The 21,427-nt window shown below is 38.9% G+C and overlaps 1 protein-coding gene across 4 annotated transcripts in view; it reads right to left on the reverse strand.

Moving 5' to 3' along the window:
- Window positions 1-5,255: 5,255 nt before the first annotated feature.
- Window positions 5,256-21,427, reverse strand: part of LOC143908768 (E3 ubiquitin-protein ligase RNF220) — a 174,917-nt gene continuing 158,745 nt past the window's right edge. For all 4 annotated transcript variants that reach the window (XM_077426543.1, XM_077426541.1, XM_077426539.1 and 1 more), the window contains 5 exons: window positions 12,557-12,828; window positions 10,787-11,057; window positions 9,462-9,922; window positions 7,284-7,358; window positions 5,256-6,778 (listed from right to left, as the gene is read on the reverse strand). In XM_077426543.1, the coding sequence (XP_077282669.1) occupies window positions 6,707-6,778; window positions 7,284-7,358; window positions 9,462-9,922; window positions 10,787-11,057; window positions 12,557-12,828 (1,151 nt within the window). In that variant the 3' untranslated portion in view covers window positions 5,256-6,706. The remainder of the gene's footprint in view (window positions 6,779-7,283; window positions 7,359-9,461; window positions 9,923-10,786; window positions 11,058-12,556; window positions 12,829-21,427) is intronic.

Genomic DNA, 21,427 nt, shown 5'->3' on the forward strand with positions numbered 1-21,427 from the left:
TAATAAAGCTACAGCTGCACGTCGTATTCACAACATTAATTTGTTACTTACCCGCGATATTTCAATCGATAAGTGATTGTGCACACCTTTCTTATCTATCTTGATCAATGAAATATTATTTCAGCAGATCTCGCGTGCAATCTCGATATGAAGCTTAATTGTTCGACCCTCGATGTAAATGATTAAATTGCTACCATCGCGCGGTTATTTTTAAGACAATTAATCTTAAAAGAACTATATAAAATAGTGCAATCACTTTTTTGAAATAAATATAAAATTTTGACGTAACTTTATTTAATAAATTATTACGCAAATCACGAAATTCTTTCATTTATCTAAATGGGGAACAAAAACAATTTTTTCAACTGTTATCGATATTAATATAAACGAATTTTCATTTAGATATAATTTTATTTATATATATACATATACATATATATATATATATATATATATATATATATATATATGTATATACAGGGTGCTCATAACGACCGTAACAACGCAGAGCAGATTCTAAGACTTGTCATAAATACTTTAATATTTATTTATTAGAAACATTTCATACGTTTTTTCATCTATAAAAACAATAAAAATTTTAAATACGAATATTTTTCCTTGCTAGGTAATTTTGGCATAAAATTTTTTAAAAGCTTTGTATCACTGTCATTTGTATCACATAGCTTTGAATTTAATAGCAAAAATTGATCATAAAAATTACGAATTTTTGTAATATATAACATTTACAAAAATAACTATATCGTTATGACAATTATTAATCTTTTAAGAATTGAAAAGATTGGAGCAAGATTCATGTAAACGATTTAATTCTTGATATCTGATCTCTTTTTTTATTATTAACTATTAACTAGCATACTTTTTTGGCTGTTAACTCGTAGGTGCGCGTGCGGTTATCGTCTCACCACTCGCCGTCCCTTGTCCCTTATTGACTCCAATTAATCTTACACAAGCAGAAATCGAATTTGGCAAACCTTCACGAAGCGTGTGTGAAAATATTCGGTCCGCCGCACCTTTCTCGCTCTCAATTTACGTGCGCGTGTTCTTGCTCTCTCTTTCTCTCTTTCGGGAGAGAGAGAAATTCGCAGACGAAGATGGAGAGAGCGGTTTAAAAAAGCAGAGTGCGATTGGAAGGGAGAGCGATGTTGAGGGGGGTTGGTGGGAGGGTGAGGGGGCGACGAGAAGAAACGACGCGTGGAAGACTGCCGCGAGGATTGCGCACCTGGTCCTCTCTCTCCTTGGCTTTCGCGGCGACGCCCGCGAAGGTGCCGCAGGACGAGGGGACCGAGCGGCGGGGAACGGGAGGACCTCTCAGACGCGGCCTGTCCCCCCCTTCGGCGAAAAGGGGCGGCGACCCGCGGTGCGAATCGAGTCCGCAGGCGTCGGGAACCGTTGGCCGACTTGCGCCGTGTGCGAAGCCCCGTCATCCCTTCCGCTCGCGGGGTTCGCCGAGCGAGAAACACGCCCCCGCCGCGCGACGTCGTACAGCCTCCGCCGGGACCGACGGAACCCGCGGATCGTGCCAGACGCTCGCGAGCGGCCGCCACGTGCGGCTGCGTGTGGCCTTGGAGTCTGGAGCCGGGGTGTCGTCTCTTTGGCCAATGGTCCATCGTTACAATCGTCGATTATAATTCAGCGATCAGCTTAATTGCGAAAGACGTTTGCTTAAAATGTTGCTAGAGTCTAACTGGCAATTTGCCCAACCGCGTCGTCAAAAGACTCAATTATGTAATTGTTATTGTGAATTTTCGCTATCACAAACAGCAGTTATCAAAAGATAGATGATAACTTTAATAGTTATTTGTGCAACAAGTGCTCGCCTTCGGCTCGTGCGTCAACTCCGCACCCGGGAATTTTCATCTTTACGCACGACTTGCACACCCTATTTTATGTTGCAAGTGCGTGGAAAGTTGTCTATCACGCACGCGTACACGGAGAAAATTTTATATTAAATTTTACTATGCTGTCGCACCAACTGCGGACCATCAAAACGCCCACAAGTTTATATGCTATAGTCTTATAGTAAAATTACTATGTCCATAGCATTTAGTGCTACGATCATAGCATTATTATAGCATTGAATGCTATAATGATATCGTAGCATTAAATGCTATGAACATAGTAATTTTACTATAAGACTATAGCATTTAAACTTGGGCGTCTTGATGGTCCGCAGTTGGTGCGGCAGCATAGTAAAATTTAATATAAAATTTTCTCCGTGTAGCGTGCGCAATGGGCCACTTTTCATGCACGTGTTACATAAAATTATATTAATATGCGTCAAATAAATAACGCCGTATGATGTATCTTAAATTCGTTTGCCAATCGACAATAGATATTCCGTTGCGCAAGTGGTATATGAACCCTTTCAAAGAATGAAATAATAAGAAACTACTCTTCTTCTATTGTATCCCTTAATTAATTCAAGAGAGTTAATTAATTCTATTCTCTATAACAAAATCTGAATTATTGAGCGACGCGACGTTAGAAGACTATAAAAGTATCATTTAAGAAAATTGAAAAAGAATATATTTAATACAACTCTGCTTGATATTATTGAAATGAAGAATTTGCAGCATCACACAATATATCCAAATATAATAATAAATCTATAAATTTTTCATCGCGACGTCAAAAAATATTTAACTCCAATAGATATCGCTAAGAAATTTAAAACGTCAATTTCTCTTTCTAAACATCTTTCGGAGCTTTGTCTGCGTTTTGCATGCGTCCCTTATCCGCCGCTATTAAGATCGCCTATACGTTTTATCTCCGCGCTTCTCCCGCATGGGTCTATATCTACGACATTACCCTCCGCCATCGCCACAACATAGTATCGCCGACAATTCGACGGTAACGCCGCGCGCCGTCGAGCGTTTCCATTTCTATGCAGCAGAATGGAATAGAGTTCAATGACTCGGAAGGGTGAGAGGGGGGAAACAGGAAGGGGGAGAAGGGCAGAGGCGTCTTTTGCGGCGTTCCGCGGGATTGACTGCGGGCGGACGAGCTTCGGGGCGCGAACTTCTCGCGCGCGTGAACTCGCGCGTAAGTAGGAAAATGCGTTGCGGACGCGATGGAGGGAGAGGCGGAGCTTTCATCGCCTCCACCTACGAGCCCACCTTTCGCGGGAGGTATGTCGCCCGGCCCGGGTTTCCAGGAAAACCTTTTCCACAATCATGCTCCTCTCTAGCTCTCTAGCTCTCTCTCTCTCTCTCTCTCTCTCTCTCTCTCTCTCTCTCTCTCTCTCTCTCTCTCTCTCTCTCTCTCTCTCTCTCTCTCTCTCTCTCTCTCCCATTTTTCCGTTCCCACCACCACCGTTTACCTCCACCTCGGAGAGCCGACATTTTCCTTCATCGACTGCCTCTTACCGGTGATGGTGAATCCGCACTAGCCAGCCGGGTTTCTGCAGTCTACTTTCTCCAGAACGCTTGTAGATAGATAGATATATGTATATATGGAGGTAACTGGGAGTGGCTGATAAAAGTGTTAAATAGGAAACGTAGCGATCGCATCGAAATGGCAAATCGAATAGGACAAAAAAATTAGATTAATCTTGAATAAATAAGAATAGAACAATAGAACTGGAGCAAGAATTGGAACGAGGCTGAGGAACGTTATTGAGGCACGCGGCAAGGGTTTGGCTTTATAGCAAATGGCCTTATAGGAGTATTTTGTAAACAACGATGGCTATGCACGATGGATGACGAGTGGTGCTGGATTTCCGCGTGCGTAGCAACCCTAAATGCTGGGCTGTCAACGTGTGTCCGCGCGATTCGACTAGAAGAGATGGTCAAGCAACGCTAACGATCCTAACAACTATAAATAACACAGACGAATTCCCGCATTCGCAGATTTTTATTAATTAATTTCTCCTCTGTATATCGTTCTGTCGTTTTTCAAAATTATGCTCATCTAAACATTTTCGGAAAGATCGGTCGAAACTGCAGTCTTTACAATATTTTAATAAAAATGACGGTTTGGTTTCCTAATGGTTGTAACGTCCACGTCTCCACGTGACCACCGATCAAGCTCCAGAGTCGATAGCTTGTAAACAGTACGAACGACGCGTCCCCTTCGTCCACTTTCTCCCTCGATTACAACATTGTCATTTATTTAATGTGTTATCAGTTATATTATAGGTATAGCCATCTCGAACGAAGTAGGTGAGGACTCCATAGACACACACTCTTTTCCCTCGCGCAAGAGTTTCGCATACCGAGTCCACCATCTTGCCACGCGACTTCGTCGCTCTTGCACCTCAAGGTATACATCCCCCGCCTGCATCCCCAGCGAGCTGCGAACTCTTTCCCTCCCTCTCGGAAAATCCGCCCGGGATGGACGGATCCATACGGATCCGGGCTCCACCTTCGCCGGCACTTTCACCGCCGCCACCTCCTCCACTTCCGTCTTCGCCATCTCTACTTCCGTCTCCGTTACCTGCGCCCGCCCTTGCCTATTACTCGGGGTTCGTAAACCCCAATGCGCCATTTTGCGTGACCCTTTTTCCTCCGAGACCCGCCACCGCGGTGACCTCTTCGATCTCCCCAGTGACCCCTACCCGTCGCTCTCGCTTCCGTTGATCAGAGCTCCTTCGAAGAGATAAAGAACGGAAATTAAACGTTAGACATTTACAAAACTCGAACATAGCAGTGTCTTTTTTTTAGGAGCCATTCTCTTTATCTCTCTCTCTCTTGCGCGCGCATCGACTGAATTTTTTGACTCTTGCTTGAAAAATTTGCTTATTTAAAAGACGCTCTTAAAAAAATGCTACCGCGTGTCCCAAAGGAGAACTTCATTGTAGATCCGCACGATAGTTTTGTATTATTCCCATACATTTTTGTATTACTTTCTGCATCAATTTTAGTGACTTTAATTTGTCTACGATTTTCTAACTTATTATTATAAAACTCAACTCAATTATTTGTCTAATTAGTCTGAAATATCAATAGCTCACCCGGCAGTATACCTATTAATGTATGCAATTTTTCGTGTCAAGAAGAAATGATGTAGGAAATAATAGTATTCTCGCGATGTCTCTTAACATTTCTCGACTGTTTTCTCAGTTTACAAAATGGAAAAATCATCAAACTGTTTGAATGTCGAATACTTAGCAACCGAGAAACGATAATAAATATCAATACGTACCTGCTGTATCTTCTTCTCCGACGAAAATATCTGAATCTCGTCGATTTGGCCGGGGAGAAAGAATAACTCGTGACAACGCAGGCACACACAAATGTACATTCCATGATCGTTTTATTTCGATTACAGAACAGCGATCGGGGGATTTACTTCTCTTCTTGATCCGTTTAGTGTATTTACATTAGCTCGCGCTCTGGTGCATCGCGAGAGACTGATTTGGCGATGATCTAAAAGTGATCTGATAATTATACGACGAGCGCGTCGAAAGCCGATCGGAAAATGCAGCAGTTCGAAGAAAAACCTCGCTATAACTCGTGACCCATAGATCCGCGTATACAAATAATTCGTGTCGAAAAGAAACAGAGACTCACACAGCCAATCGGCTTTCTCTCGCGTCGTCCTTTCGCGTAATCTTAAGATTCTTTAATTCGTCGTTTGTAAAACGAAGATACTGTACGATGCGACCCTCGTCGACGCGGACCGACGACGTCGTGGATGCGTCTCGCAGTTTTGTCGCGTGTTTAACAAACGATCCTCTGTTATACGTTTAAGCCAGATGATGTCGCAGGAATTTCGCGTAATTCGTTTTTCTTTTTTTGCAAAATTTCTAGGGAATCCATAAAAAGCCTGGATATTTGGAAATAATGGAATAAATAAAAATAATAAATATAAATATAAATTTATATAACTATATTTATAAATATAATATCTAACATATTTATAAATATAAATTAATACAAATTTCAACTCACAATTTTACTAACAGAATCTAGGATTTTGCAAAAAGATTATTAGTAAGAAGATTGTATAATTTTTATTCGTTCTACAAATATCCCGGTTTTTTTCTGGATTCTCTAGAAATTTTGCAAAAAAAGAAAACTAATTTCACAAAATCCCTACGACACGTTCATTAGAAGTGTATTACAATATATATGATGATTGTTCAATAATAAAAAATTATTTCAGATGTCTGTCTGTATAAACATTTCGTTTGTAAAAATTGCGACGAAATCATTTGTCGCAAAAATATACAATTAAGTATCAAAAAAATTAAAGTTGAAAGATTCATTTCGTCAAAACGGAACATACCTTTTTTTAACGAAGCTGTAAAAAATCATCGAGAACTCGAATCGGTACTCGTCCAATTAGTATATTGCAATAACATTGCGATTTCAATAACAAGTCGAATAGCGGAATGGCGCGGCGAAATTAATGGAAAAGTTGACAGTTTTCGGAAGGGACGGCGAGTTTGTAAGTGTAGACGAATTATGTCGATCGTGATCGTTAATGCGCAAAACTGCGTCGGTAATTCTGATGGAGTGGACGCTCGGTCGGCGATCGTTAAGAACTAACGGAGTTAATTTACTAGCTCTAAGATGCATAAACGTACATATACTAGGGAGTTAATTTACGTAACGCAGAGAAATATACAAGTATTTACAGGAGGTCGAACGCTCGTTGATAACGCTGCTCGACCGATCCGGAATCTCCGGGGGTTGGCTGGGGAGAGAACGCCGGACTCCCGAGGGACGTCGAGTCGGCTCGTTCACATGTAGATGCGCCGCAGATCGGACGGTGACGTTATCATGTTGCATTGTGGACAAAGTTTCTTCGCACCCTGTAACAGCGGCAAGAAACCTCGTTTTCTCTCAACAGGCTTCGAGACCAAAAGTGATCATTGGACAGAACTCGAGAACAGTCAGAAGAATAGCCCAGACAGCAAGCGTATCCAAAATCGGGACATCTTTGAGACATCTTTAAGACGTTTTATGACTCGATTTTCGACACGGTACTGTCTGGGTAGAGAACAACTGATAATAGTTTTGAACAGAGGCGACTTTCGACAAATTTCGATGAATATAATATATATACTCATCGGCGATCAAATTAATGCTGCAGTTTTATGCAAAAGAAAATTAAATTCAGATGTCGATCTGGCAATTATGGTTACTTAGGTATTAATATATTTACAGAATTAAGCTATATTTTGTGAGTTGCATGTTACGTCTAGAGTTATAACTGTTATAAGTTTAAAGAGTTTAATTGAATTATTTAAAATGTGTTTGTCTAAAAGATAAGGCAGTTTGGAAGCGTACTAGCTGCTATCAACAATTAACACTCACCAGCGTGTGCAGCCAGCATTGCTCGCAGTGTACGTGCCAGCAACAAACCGAAGTGACCGGCTTTTTATATTGTTCCTGGAAATGGAAAATCCGCGCGTTCGGTAAATAAAATAATTGGCGAACTCGCTCACGCCACGATACCTCCAATTTCTTACATGCGTTAATATAAAAAATATTGTAATTGCGTACAAGGGCTTATCATACTGCTAATTTAACTAATCAGCAAGCGTACGGTGACATAATTGCTCTTGAAACTTCTGAGATGAATCGCGTATCGAAAGAAAAAAGGCGGGGAGAGCTTAATACTAAATGAAAAAGACCAATAAACAAGCAACGATAATTGTTAAATAATTAATTTAATATTCTACAAAAATAAATTGGTGTTTCGACTACACTGAATCTTCTCAGCCATTACATTAATTAAACAGGGGTGATAGATAAGAGATTGAATTTAAGGACACAATTACATTGACGTAACATAAGTGGAAAACAAATTGAAAATAAGTCAAACGTTGATAAAAAAAAACTTATAAAAAAATGAATAAAGGAAAACAAGATGATAAATCGTAATATAATAATTATGTGAAGCCACATCTTAATTTCTCATTAGATTAATGCGAAGCGGGGGGTACAGCGCGGCCGAGATAACGCGAGATAGATTTAACGATCGCGAGATCGGGAGTCGGATCCGGCGGTTTCTCCAGCGACCGTTCACTCTCCCAGTGGTTTTTCCACGAGATGAATTAAAGCGATCGTTATACTCGCGGCCTTTACGTAAGCGGCATTCCTCCCAGGATCGGCAAATATATACGCCCGCCGTTTATCCCCGAGCCGATAACGACCGCGGGATCCGATACACATTTAGCGTTTTACTGCCACCATTGCACGTTACGAGCGAGATCGCATCCGTCTTATCTCGCGCGGCGAGAGTGATTCCGCGTTGATCGCAGACCTATAACGGAGTCGGAGGACAGGTAATATCGCGTCGACGATGGAAACACTGAGAAGTGATATTATAACGTAATGCTCCTTCGCTACTTCGTTAATTCATATACGGGCGGCGCCGTTAGGGAATAATTTATTTCGGCCATTTAAATATTTCAAGCTATATCGCCGATGGGAGGAACGCGGTCGAATTTTACGCGCATTTTATATATATTGTACGCAATTATTTACGAGTTGCGAAACATGCGTTTTCAGATCGCGAACGAAACGCGATGAAATAATATGTATAATGTAATACTATACAAGAACGTAATAATATATAAAATACGATATAAAGCGCGCGCCGTTTTTCCGGCTTATTTTTCGCATGTTCAATTTGATTTTTCACAATATTAAAACCAGCAAAGAGTTATCTATATATATGATACAAGATGAACTAATTACCAGTGACTCAATTACAATCTTATGCCGTATTAGCGTTCGAAAGTTAATCGGTGCAGTTTTTTCTGTTAAATAATCGTCAGAGAGCGAAACCTAATTTTTATTATTACGATCGTTTCATTTATTTCGTGAACTGTATTATTCAAACGATAAATTGTTCTGTAAAATTTCAATAAAACTTCAATTCCATGCAGTATTTTTTAGCTTAATTTCGTTTCTTTGTTTAAAAAATTTAGGAATTAATGTACGTGCATTTTTAATTACACTTTCTAGTTTAATATTAATAAAATATTATTTGTAAAAAATCACGTTTACTTTTATACCTCGACGTTATTTCGAAATTCAAGTATACACAGAAAAAAAAAAACGTTCTTATTACTTATAGAATATCTTTATTTTTATTCTTTACGTGGACACAAATAATGTTGGTTTAATTTTATTTTGTTACAAGAAGAAAAAGATATCACTATCAAAATAATCATATTGTACTCTTTATGTGACAATTGTATAATATTAAAATTAAATTATAATATTTTTGAAATACAAAAATATAAAATTCTTTTAAGAAAATTATATGTTTTTGCTTTATATTCGTTTTGATTAAATTAAAGATTAATTTTTTTCTGTGTATACCATTGCAATGGCACTGCGGAATAACGTTAAACTTTAACTTTGTACTGTCACGCTACAAGTTCACTGCTGTCTAAAATTAAACGCCGGAGTGTTTCTTGAATCACAGACGCAATTCAGAAATCCCACCTTATTCACAATCGTCGAGATTGATTAACTCACCATGCAGATGAGACACTTGAAGGGTTGCACGCGCATCTCCGCCTCGAGCTCGCGGATGCGGCCGCGGAGGGCCTCGACGACGGGCGTGTCGCCGTCCCTCCTGGGCGACACGGAGGTACCCTCGTCGGGATCGTTCTGTTGGGCGACGGGCGTCGCGGCGCCCGGCTCCGGCTTCACCTCGACCAGGCCCTGTGCCGTCAGTCCGGAGTCCGGGGTCAGCTGCTGTGGCGTGTGCGGCGCGTTCGGCGAGATGACGGCCTCGCGAAGCGCGTCCCGTTCCTTCTGCTCGCGCGGCGTGCCGTCGACCCGCGGCGCGACCACATCCGCCTCGGAGTACTGGGCGGGCCCGAACTCGGCGGCGTCGTCGCCGTCGACCACCAGATCAACGTCCTCGTCCTCGTGATTGCCGCCCCCGCCCCTGGCACCGCCGCGGTTGCTCGAGGAAGTGGCGAGGCCTGCAGCTGCGAAGCAGAAGAGCGGCGAGCTCTCAGCGCATTTCGATGCGGAACGACGCGTGAAAGTGAAAACTTGAAGAGAAATTACACTGTTAAATTCATATAGTCGAATTGTACTCAATTTGAGTCATTTTTGACCATTCCTATAGGATCGTCACTGCTCTTACTCAATACTGTTTTGTGTTAAAATAATAAATTTCGACACACATGGTAGTTAAAAATAACAAATTTAACTCAAGGCATTGGTTTAAATTTCATCCTTCAATATTTAACAGTATAAAGGCACATATTACCAACAACTACTATTAAATTTTCTTTTTCATCCTGGGTCAGATTTTTTTTATTCTGTTATAATCCACACAAATATATCTCTAAAAATATGATATGTAAAAGGAATTGGATTAATTGTTAGAGAAGAAAAGTTGAATGTAGTTATGCATATATGGATTTATAGATTTAAAATTTTTGTGGCATATATATATAAAATATCAGAATAATTTTTCATAAAAAGTATTTAAATTTGCAATTGGGGTAAAGTATGTTTTTACTACGGAAGTTCATATTCTACTGTCACTCTACATTAGGTAATCTCAAACGATACGAAATGTTTTTTTTTTATTTCGAAAGGCAAACTAAATAAATATACGATTATGACATCTGTCGTACAATTCGTAATTATCGAGCGCACATTTATTTTGCGCTTTCCCATATAAATATATATTTAACGTCCTATTAATCTGACGTTTTTAGGTAAATATAAAGTCGTGCATTATACGTGGTTAATAACCGCAAATTTAATACAAATATTTGCACAATTCTGCGCGTGACATAATAAATGCGCGTGTAATTTAGCGCCGCAAATGGACTTACCGGAGAACCCACCGACGAGCATGGAAGTGGCGCGCACTCTTGTCTGGCCGGCCCATTCGTACTCCTCGTACTCGGGGTCGCCCTCGACGTCGACTTCCTCCTCGTCGACGTTATTCGCGTTCTGCCCGGCCGGGTTCCCGTTGTTCTGCTTGTTCAGGCATCGGTCGACGTGTTGGTTCAATTCCTCCGGGGTGCCCGACAGCCTCTCGCTGCAAACCGGACAGGACGCCTCGTCCGCTTTTCGCTTTCGATTCTTAACGCGTATTCTGGCCTGCGTATAAAAAAAAAAACAACACGCATATATTATAATCATTGCAGTAATCATCACGTTTCGTATCTCGTCGAAATCCCCCAATTTGCTTCAAGAGAGAGAGAGAACTTTACGCGCGATTAACCGTTTGTTGTCCCTATTTGAGAACATCTACTTCTTCGCAATTTTTCTATGTTTTTACGTATTTCATAATTGATTTGTGTAACATATTTTTCACAACACCTCCACGTTAAGTTCGACTTTCCATGCCTGTAGAGAGGGGCGAAAGTGGCCACTTTCACGCCAGGGCTTACTTTCCTCCCTAGGGAACAAAATTAATACTTTCCGCCCGCTAGCCGAGTGGAAAGTATACCAATTTTATTCCCTAGGGAGGAAAGTATAAGCCCTGGCGTGAAATTGGCCTCTCTTTAGGCATGGAAGTCGAACTTTCCGTAAAGGTATTGTGAAAAATATCGTGTACAATTCGGGTCGAAAGCTTTTTCAGGCCTCGTGTGATTTGCCGCCCGAGCCGAAAGCGAGGACGGCAAACTTCACACTCTCGTCTGAAAAACGCTACTTTCGTCCCTTGATGGTGCACAATTATATACATGGTATCGTTACGTTCCTAAGACTTGTATATAAACCGAATAAATATGTAATTATTTTTCCGCGGCGTTGTTTGGCTTTTCACTGATAATTTCTAAATTTATTTATCACTTCTAAAATTAAAAATTTATTACAAGCGGAATTTGATACTTTGCGAGATTTCTCTTATAAGAATTTTGATAAATTATTTATATTGAACTTACATTTTTGCGGTATATTTATATTTTTTTATTTATATTAGACTTTTTCATTAAAAAGCAGCAAAAATTTCTTCGATATTGGATCCGGTCATTTTCAAATTTTGACTACAGATTTGAAATAAAAGGAAAAATTCTTACGTATAAAATTTTATACATAAATAAATCATAGTTAAAATTCGAAGTATAGGTTCCAATGAAAAATTCGTACGAATAAACCGGGTTAACTAACAATAAGAACCAGCGCGGTAAATGATGCGCAAAAGTTTTATTTATATTTTTATTTTACATATTTTTTCCAACCTTTGACTGCGTGCCGACTAGATTTGCCAGATTTGAAACACAGCTCCGGCTGGAGTAGTAAAATCCCCCCCTACACCTAATGAAATCGATTCGATTTCATTTTTGATGCTATGCATCTAAATAACTGTAAAGAAATCCTTGCAAAAAGTAAAATAAAAATATAAATAAAACTATGTAAACTATGTAAAATAAAAATATTAAAAAAACTTTCGCGCATCATTTACTGCGCTGGTTCTTACAATTAGTTATAGTTAATTTTGTTCAACTTGACTGCCATACTGAATCTCTTATTTTAATTTATTTATCGATTTTAGCTTTGTGTGTGTAATTAGCAACCCCAAAAACCGCCATATATTAAAAGCAAACAAAAATTTGTGTAACAAAGGGTTAAACAGGAAATAACGAATACGTTACTTGTCTATTGGCCTTGATCCTTTTGTATGTCTCCCATCTACCCTGAGGGGTGCCGTCCGCCGCCGATGGGGCGTGCAGCATCGGGCCATGGGGATGATCTTGGGGATGCGTCGGCGGTAAGGTCGACCTCGAGGGTCGAGGTCTTGAAGACGCCGAGGAGACCTTGTACAATCGATCGAGCTCCTGCGCGAAATGTTGCTCCAGTTCTTGAGGTCTCACTGTCACTCCGCAAATCGGACAGCAAGATGGATCCGAGGGGAATTTCTTCTTGCCTGAAATAAAAAAAATTCAAATTACGATTAGAATAGCTTTATTTGATACCTACTAAGATAATGTCGAATTTACAGACTTTACAGAACGAGCTGATGTCAATTATATGGTTAAATTTGAAAATTATTTATCAATTGTATTAATACTTCGTAAAGTTCGTAAAATATCACAAAAGATAATAATCTTTTTCATGTCTCTTAAGTTGCTCTTTTTTCATTATAATTCAATAGCAATTTAAGTAATAAAAAGATACTTTAGGCAGTAACTGCTCCAAATTACTTAAAACAATTCTTCCAAATTTCTTTTAAATATTTCAAACAGAAATAAGTGTTATTACGGCAACGTACTCGTATATCGTTCTTGTGCGTCAATGGAAAGTATTGTCGGTGAAATAATTTTCAGTAAAAAGGAAAGCGGAAAAGAAAGGAAAAAATCCCCTCTTATTTGACAATTAAACGCATTTAAGGGATGCCTTTGATGTCCTCAGAAAGTGAGGATTTAGCCAGCGCGTGCGCTCGAGGAATGGGATCACCGGCGCCGCGCCTCTTGGAAGACGTCGGCTAACGCGATTTAAAAAGTATTCAACTCGCGTCGTAATTACTTTTCGCGTCGTCCTCGCCGTCGGGACGCGCGCGTCGCATTAAGCCCAGAAACGAGCCGCGAAACGAAAACCACCGTCGTAGGTCAACGCGGTCCGGCTCGTTTACTCGCAATTTATTGCCCCGTAAAACGGCGAATAAAAGGGGAGAGGGAGGAGGAGAAAAAAGAAGAAGAGGCACGAAAGGCGGAAAGGCAGCCGAGGAGAAGAGGGATGGAAAGAGGGGGGGGGGGCGGCAGAAGATGGGCGAAGGAAAAAGCGCGGCGCAAACGGCCGCGTGCCCGCGGTAATCCAGCGGGATACTTCTGTCTCGGAGCCGTCGCTCCGTAGTCCGTGCGGCCAGACCAGACGCACTCCGACGAGGAATGCATAATTAATTGCGAAAGCCTGTCGCCGCCTGTGCGCCCCGCGGTTCGCGCGGGGCACGGCGCGCGGCGGCATCGAGGCATCGAGAGGTAAATGCATATAAACTTATAGGGAAAGTTCGCGGTGCCGACGTGCCGGATTCCGCCGGTTGATTTTAATTACGCGTTAATCGCCCGTATCTCAAGGTGGCTTCATAACGTCGCCGCGTGCTGGAAGAATGCCGAGATGAGAGAGCCTTTATGTACGACGGTAAATATTTATCGCGCGGATGAGGAAGCGCCCGGGAACCAGGACGACGCGATTGCGATGCGTCCGTCAGGCAGATGCCAATCGAGTTTTACTTTCGGAAAAGCGCGGCGACGATTATTCCGAGCCGGCTCGAGACGGTCGAATCTAAGTTGAAATCTAAGCGTGTCTCAGCTCTTTTACGGATAACGTTACAACTGCAATTCGAATTTATCGACCAGACATAACGCGCGGAATTATTTAGAAGCGATTTGTAAGAAACCGAGCGGGACGATCGAACGTTTGTCATGCATTGGAATTTACGCCGACAGCCGACAGGCCCGAAGAAGCACGTTTGGAATTTTGTTTACGTCGTATTACCAATGTGTCGCGCTATCTTTATACGGTCGTTTAAAACTGTACCTTGATTTACGTAACACCGTAATGATAACGGTGCGGGATGATATGAATATATATATATATATATATATATATATATATATATATATACTATATTTTCCGTTCTTTAAGAAATGTTAGAAAATAATCAATTTACAAGAAAAATGACGATTCAACAAATCGATTTATCTTAACTAATTTCATTAATTCAAATACAAATCATCAAAATATTTAATTCTATTGAATTATAAAATATTCCAGTAAATTAAAGCAATATAACTTACTTATCTTTTGCTATCCAATATATTCAATTAAAGTTTAAGTATCTTTCAGTATCTACATCAATCGCCACTTATCTGAATCGCAGCATTTTTCGAATCTCTTTATGTGTAAAAAACGCGAAGCAGATCGTTGCTTCTCGATTTATCGCGAGGAATACATCTAGATGCACTTTGCATAATTGGATGCCTCGAGTTTCGTTGAACGTATAGACGCTACTGATTGTGAGACCACGATGATAAAATAACGCGAGGTTGACGACGCGTGAATGCGTACATGCACTTTGCGTGCACTTTGAAATTCCTGATTGATAATCACGGTCCGCCTCGCGAGGCGCGGTAACATCGCGGGTAACGGAAGTCGGCGGAATTAATGTCGCGACGACGAGATGAAGAAAGTCGATTTGAAAAAAAAAATGACACGAGATTTATCAGTTATATTGTGGATAATTCCTTTCGGAATTTATACCCATTTACGATCGAGTCTCCTTCACTTATTAGATAAACCATTCTGTATATCAGTTAAATCAGGTATACGGTTTTAGAACATTTTTTGCTTGCGCAATTAAAGTGCTCACTAAACAATTATTAAAAATCTGTCATTATAAACTAAATATAAGTAAATTATGTGAATAACAAAATATATATATTATTTTCTGATAATGTGAGAAATTGAAATTTATCTTAATTAGTTACGATATTTTTTAAAGAAAAAAGATTAAAGAATGGGGCGGGCGATGATTTACACATTCATTATGCCTCGAGCTACGTGCTCATCCATACTTCGAAATAGTTCTCAAATTGTCGTCGTTTCAAAATTAGTCTCGTTACTCACACGATGAAATCTCTCAATTGCAATTCCATCTGTAATAATAAATCGCTCTTCGTCTGCTGCAAACGGCTATAAATAGATTGGATAGATTAACGAGCGATCTATCGCGAAAATCTAGTTAGGCAGGCATGTCTGCTTATACGACGATATCGATGTCAGGACGCGAGTGATAAATCGAATTATCACGTTTAAAAACGCGTTTTCCTTCCGGTGATAAACACGCCAGCCGGAAAGCTCTCGAAAGCTTTAATCAGCGCGCCGCTGTAATTTTCAATGCGTTTTTGCTTTTTAATGAGATCTCTCGATTACGTCATGTCGGTTGCCTGGTTATAGATACTACTTTAGCAATAAATTTTTAACTAGAAGTCGTACTCTCTCTCTCTCTCTTGTCTTTTCGCTTATCTTTGTTAATTGACATGTTATTTGTATGTGAAATATTATATAATAAATTAATTGTAATTATTTTGCGAAAATCTTATGGAGAATAATAATCACTGTCGCAAACTAACTACTTTTGCATAATTCTAATATTATTTTATTATCTATGAATCATATCTACCGATCATACAAAGTAATGTTTCAATTTATGATCGCATCTTGATTGTTATCAATGCCGATTGTATGTACTACATACAAGAAATGGGAAGAAAAATATGAATCAGGAAAAAATATTACTTCCTGACACGAATTCCGTAGGAGCGTACGAAAATAAACGTGCTGCTGAGTGCCCACATCTGCCGCTATTTTCCGACGATAACGTCAAATGACGTCTTTTCAAAAAACAAAGAGAAACTTGCGAAACAATAATTGCGAACAACTCGAAGCTATCGAATGGTATTTGAAGAATTTGTTTTGATCTCTCTCATTAATTTTTTACGATTCTGTTATCCTTACGTACGTAAACGACTCTAAAATATTGGACGTATAAAATATTCTAGAAGTATAATAACATAAAACAAAACAAATTACTCTGTAATCTTTCAATTTTTATCGTTTAAATATAACTCGAGGGCGAATCGGCTCGTTTATTTTGACAAAAGACGATCCGGTGGTGTCCGTAGCCATGAGGATTTGTTCACGACAAATGTTTTACGTCGACAACGCAAAGATATAGGCGTATCCCTCGTCCTCCAAATCTTGACCCTCAAGGGTCGACTTGTAAAAATAGACGGCGGGACTCGCGAGATGTTCTCGCGGTTTCCGGAAAGAGAGTAGATGGCTTGTTTATGTGTCAAATACTCCGGTATCCTCAACGCAAAAAAGAAATCTATTTTATTACTTCTACGCAAGGCTGTTTTGTTATCTTATTTTTTACATAATAATTATTATTCATAGGTGTAAGAAGGCGAAGTTTTCTCACTAAAAAATGATTTACTATCAGACTTTTTAACAAAATCTACTTTTCTGCAATTAAAAAAAAATGCAAAAATAATTTATAATATTTTGCTTTTAAAATCATAGATTCAAAAATTAGTATATAACTATGCAATATCAATTAAAAGTATATACTTATATTTATTTTCAATCTCTGACTATAATTATACGATACGTAATCTCTCTACAATTTAATATAATATATTAATAAAAGAGTAAGAGAGAACACATTTTTATTTTATAATAAATTCTTTCAATCACAAAAATAATGCGATAACGCTCATTCTCATTATATCCTCAGTATTATAATATTCGATAAATGTCATCAACTATGGTTGGCGATGACTTTTAAATTCCTGCCTGCGCACGGTGGAATATTTACCGATTGCGACGGCGACGGCGGCGGCGGTAAGCAGGGTAGGAAATGATATAATTTGTTTCCGAGCTGCAAATGCGCACGAAACGTTTGCAGTACAAACACGGACGCTATTTGACGAGCACTGGATGCATTACAGTGTTTTAATATTTTACGTTTTAATAAAATGCTTTAATATTAAAGCTTATTCCCGTATGCAGTATAATGGGAATTTCATTGAAAATTAGGTATTTCGTTAATTGGATGATTCCGCCGTGATTTCCTCTGGCGAACGCGGACATTATTCGATATAGTGTCTATAATTGCGTTTGTGTAATTTTCGCGTTTTGTCCGCATAGCAGCCTCATTAAGTACGGCATTTTATGCGAATATAAATAAAAGCACGCGATATAGTTCGGTAACCGAAAAAAGAATAAAAGAAAATAAAAAGCTCGATATTCGAGCAAGACATCGTAATGTCACAATGTTTATTAACACGTATATGTAGACGTTTGTGACATAAAATTAACAAAATTATATTTCACGCGAGTCGTTATTTAAGGATATTTACTGGCAAGCCAGATAAAAATAAATTTTTTTAAATTAAATATCGTAATTGTAAAACTAAAAGTTCAACAAAACTGAAATTAATGTTACTAATTAATGATGCACGAAGAATATCAAGTGTAATCTTGTGTCGGAATACACTATGGATATGACTGAGGTGATAGTCTCGAAGATTTTTTTTAGTGATGCAAGAGATAGGAATCAGAAGTTAAAAATGTGTAAGAAAATGAGTATTTATGACCATGCTGAAAAGTCTTGAACGATTTAAGTCAGAAAGACGTAAAATATTCTTTAGATCCAAAAAAACATGTTTTCGTCGGTCCTTATTTGAACATCGCCTTTGTATAAGCAATGCGTAACCGGAAGAAGATAATTAATGACTAGAGAAGAATAATCTTTTTACGAGTTTCCGTTAGATACCTTTCAAATTCATCTTTATTTCTCGTATCTCTATTTTATTATCATGCATTCCACTATCGCTCTAATTCAGCTTGTTAATATATTATTATATTTTTAATATTTCAATAATATAATTGACAAAATACATAAGCATTAATACATGCAGAAAAAGCATAAAATAAGATTGCATAAAAAAATTTCTTTCAAAAGAATAAAAATTTTTAACATAGCGCTTGAATCGTGCAATAAGAGTTAACGTAATTTGTGTATTTTATGTTTACATAGTATCGCTCGCGCTGTGCAAATGCACATAGAGAAATGCACGCGAAATCTCGTATCTAATTTTATGATTTGAACGAGCACAATGAACACATAATATCTTCTGTCTTCATTCAATTGTGAAAAATACGGACTGCAGTCGAGTTGCAAAGAAACCATCGGGCAAACATATCAACCTCTCTAAATTTAAAAACTAACTTTATTCACCCCATTTTACGATGTGTATATATTTTTTTAGATTAAATTAAATGACTACTATAGAGATAATGGGAAAATCCGATTGTGTGACTAAATGAGAAAGAAGAAGACGCCGAATCAGCTGGGCGCGCGGGATCTTATCTCCACCGACGATTGGCCGTTAAGAACGGTGTAACATCTTTATTTACCCCAAGCCTTTCAGGCTCGCGCGCGCGGTGCTTTAATATCGCGACACTTCCCCCCCCTCCGCCTGTACACACGGTCGCGTCTTTTTATTTCGGCGTCGGGGTAAGTAGATGGTGAGCGCCTCTTTTAATTAAAGATACGCGACCGCTCTATCTCGGGGGCCACCCCGGTGCCGCTCTAAAGGGGACTAAGTGTAAATGATGGCGCAGTTATGGTCACGGCTGGAGAGATAGCCTCGCGAGAGAACGCTGGGATAGCGACGAAAGACGAAAGGCATTGTCCTTTAATCGAAAGAAAAGACTCGCGACGAAAGAAATCGAGGGCGAGCGAAATTCCGGCGGTCGTGAGAACTGAAGAATCTCAGTCTCTTTGCGGTTCCTGTAAGTTTTTAGCTCCTTACGTTCGAAATATTTCTATTGGCTATTCCAAAATTTTAGGGTAAAATAAAATTTTATCAGCTCGGGAAATGTACTAAAAAGAGCAAAAAAAGATAAATAATCAAAAATAAAAAAAATTAAACTAACATTCAAGTCATTTATGAAGAGGTAATATTTAAAAGTTGAACACTGCTTTTTCAACGACTAACTTTTTGATACGCTCCTGCACGTTTTTGGCCTTTTTATTCTAGAATTGACGCGAGAAGCGTGAAAGCTGCGATCGTCAGAGAAATATTACGACAGATATCACGTTTCTCCAATTAATCCATACGCTCGTGTGTCAGCAATGCGAAAATAATTTCCGAAAAGAGCGAGAGAAAGAGTTGGAAAATGCTATCATGCGTTTTCGAGAATTTCTCAGAAGTGAAAACATTTTACGGGAACGAGGCGAGTGCGATAAGACGTTGGAGTACAGATACTGAAAAGGCGACAAGAATGGAGGGCGCACCGCGCGGGAGAACGAATGAGATGGAGATACCGAGAAAGAACCGCGGCTTAGTCAGCTGTTGACATCTCTTTTTCCTTCCTTCTCTTCCTTGGAATCCTCTTTTTATTTTCGCAAACCCTCCCGCGAACCACTTCGCGAGAAAACGACGTTGCTTCCGTTAATTATGTCAGCAGACGGAGGTCCTTAAACGCGAATCACTCCCTTTGACGTTCCAACGACCGTTGATAATAACGGCGATAAGGTCACGACGAGCTTCTTTCGGAGCCAAAAGCGTTACGCCTTTGTGAATTAGGGGAAAGAGCTGCACATGGTTGATCGACGAACCGTGGATATTAGAAATTAAATATCTTTCTTGAATAACAAAATAATAACATATTTATGATGTTCCAAAAATATTTAATGCATTTATTTTCTCTTATGAATTATAATCATCTTTTTATAATCAATGTGTCGATTAACTATAGTCCGAGGTTAACTTTGTGTCCTTTTCTTTACAATTTAAATTAGAAAACTTATTTATTTTCTGCGCACACAATAAAAGAGATAAACGTCTTTATAGTATTTAATTAAAATCCAAGAGAATATATTAATATTGGATTCAGATTATATTAGTTTTCGATGTAAATTTAGATGAATTTAATACGATCAAGCGGATCAAGTTATCACACAATTGTATTTTGTTCGTGTGAGAATACGTTTGTCATTTGCAACAGCGAGAGGAAGAGAAATGACGACCCAAGTAATTGATTCAATATTCTCAGCTCACTAATTCCATCCGACGCGAACGTGAACTATTGCCAATCAATCGAATTAAACGTCGATCATCTCCATTTCTGGAGAAATAGAACAACCGGGTATACTTTCATAGATCGACGTCTATTCGGAGGTACGGTATTTAATTATGTGTACTCAATGATCGTAATTCAATGCTTATAATGTATCGATAATGAGATGCGACGAATAAGAAATGTAGTATTATCGATCTTGGTTATATCGAGACAAAGATATTTGTGTCTCGTTAATTTTAACAAATTTAATTACGTTTGTCCATAAAATTATAACAATAATGCATAGTAAAAATCAAAGTAACTTAATGACAATAGTTATTTGAGCGTTGTATTTTTAAGATAAAAAATAAGACGATCAAGTGAAGTTTCAGGAGTACGCAACTCTCGAAAAGTCGAAGAGTGAAATATCACTCAAAACGAGTGAAATGCAAGTGTAACGAAAAGTGAAAATTGAGCCTGTGCACTTCGAGCGATTCGCCACTCTAAAAAAGAGTAAAATTGCACTCTATAAGTTGGAGTGCAGTCGCACTTCATTTGAAAAAGCACTCTTTTCGAGCGCAGTAGATCAGTGTCAATAGGAGTGAATTATGTCACTCTACAATTTCGAGTGGCAAATTTTACTCTGTTAGAATCATTTATCATTCGATCTTTATAGTGTACGTGATTCACTATAACTTTAGAGATTGTATCACTTCGGTAGAGTAGCCGCTCTAAAAATTTGAGTGAAAAAATTCACTCCTACCTTACGAGTGCCCTTATTTACTCAAATTAGAGTGACAATCGCAATCACTCTAAAATATTAGTGGCAAAATCACTTTATGAGATTTAGAGAGAATAAAGCGTATTGCTGCGAAGCAATAATATCTCGCGAA

The sequence above is a fragment of the Temnothorax americanus genome, unplaced genomic scaffold (assembly GCF_048541705.1).
Source record: "Temnothorax americanus isolate GAGA-0224 unplaced genomic scaffold, ASM4854170v1 Scaffold115, whole genome shotgun sequence".
NCBI lineage: Eukaryota > Metazoa > Arthropoda > Insecta > Hymenoptera > Formicidae > Temnothorax > Temnothorax americanus.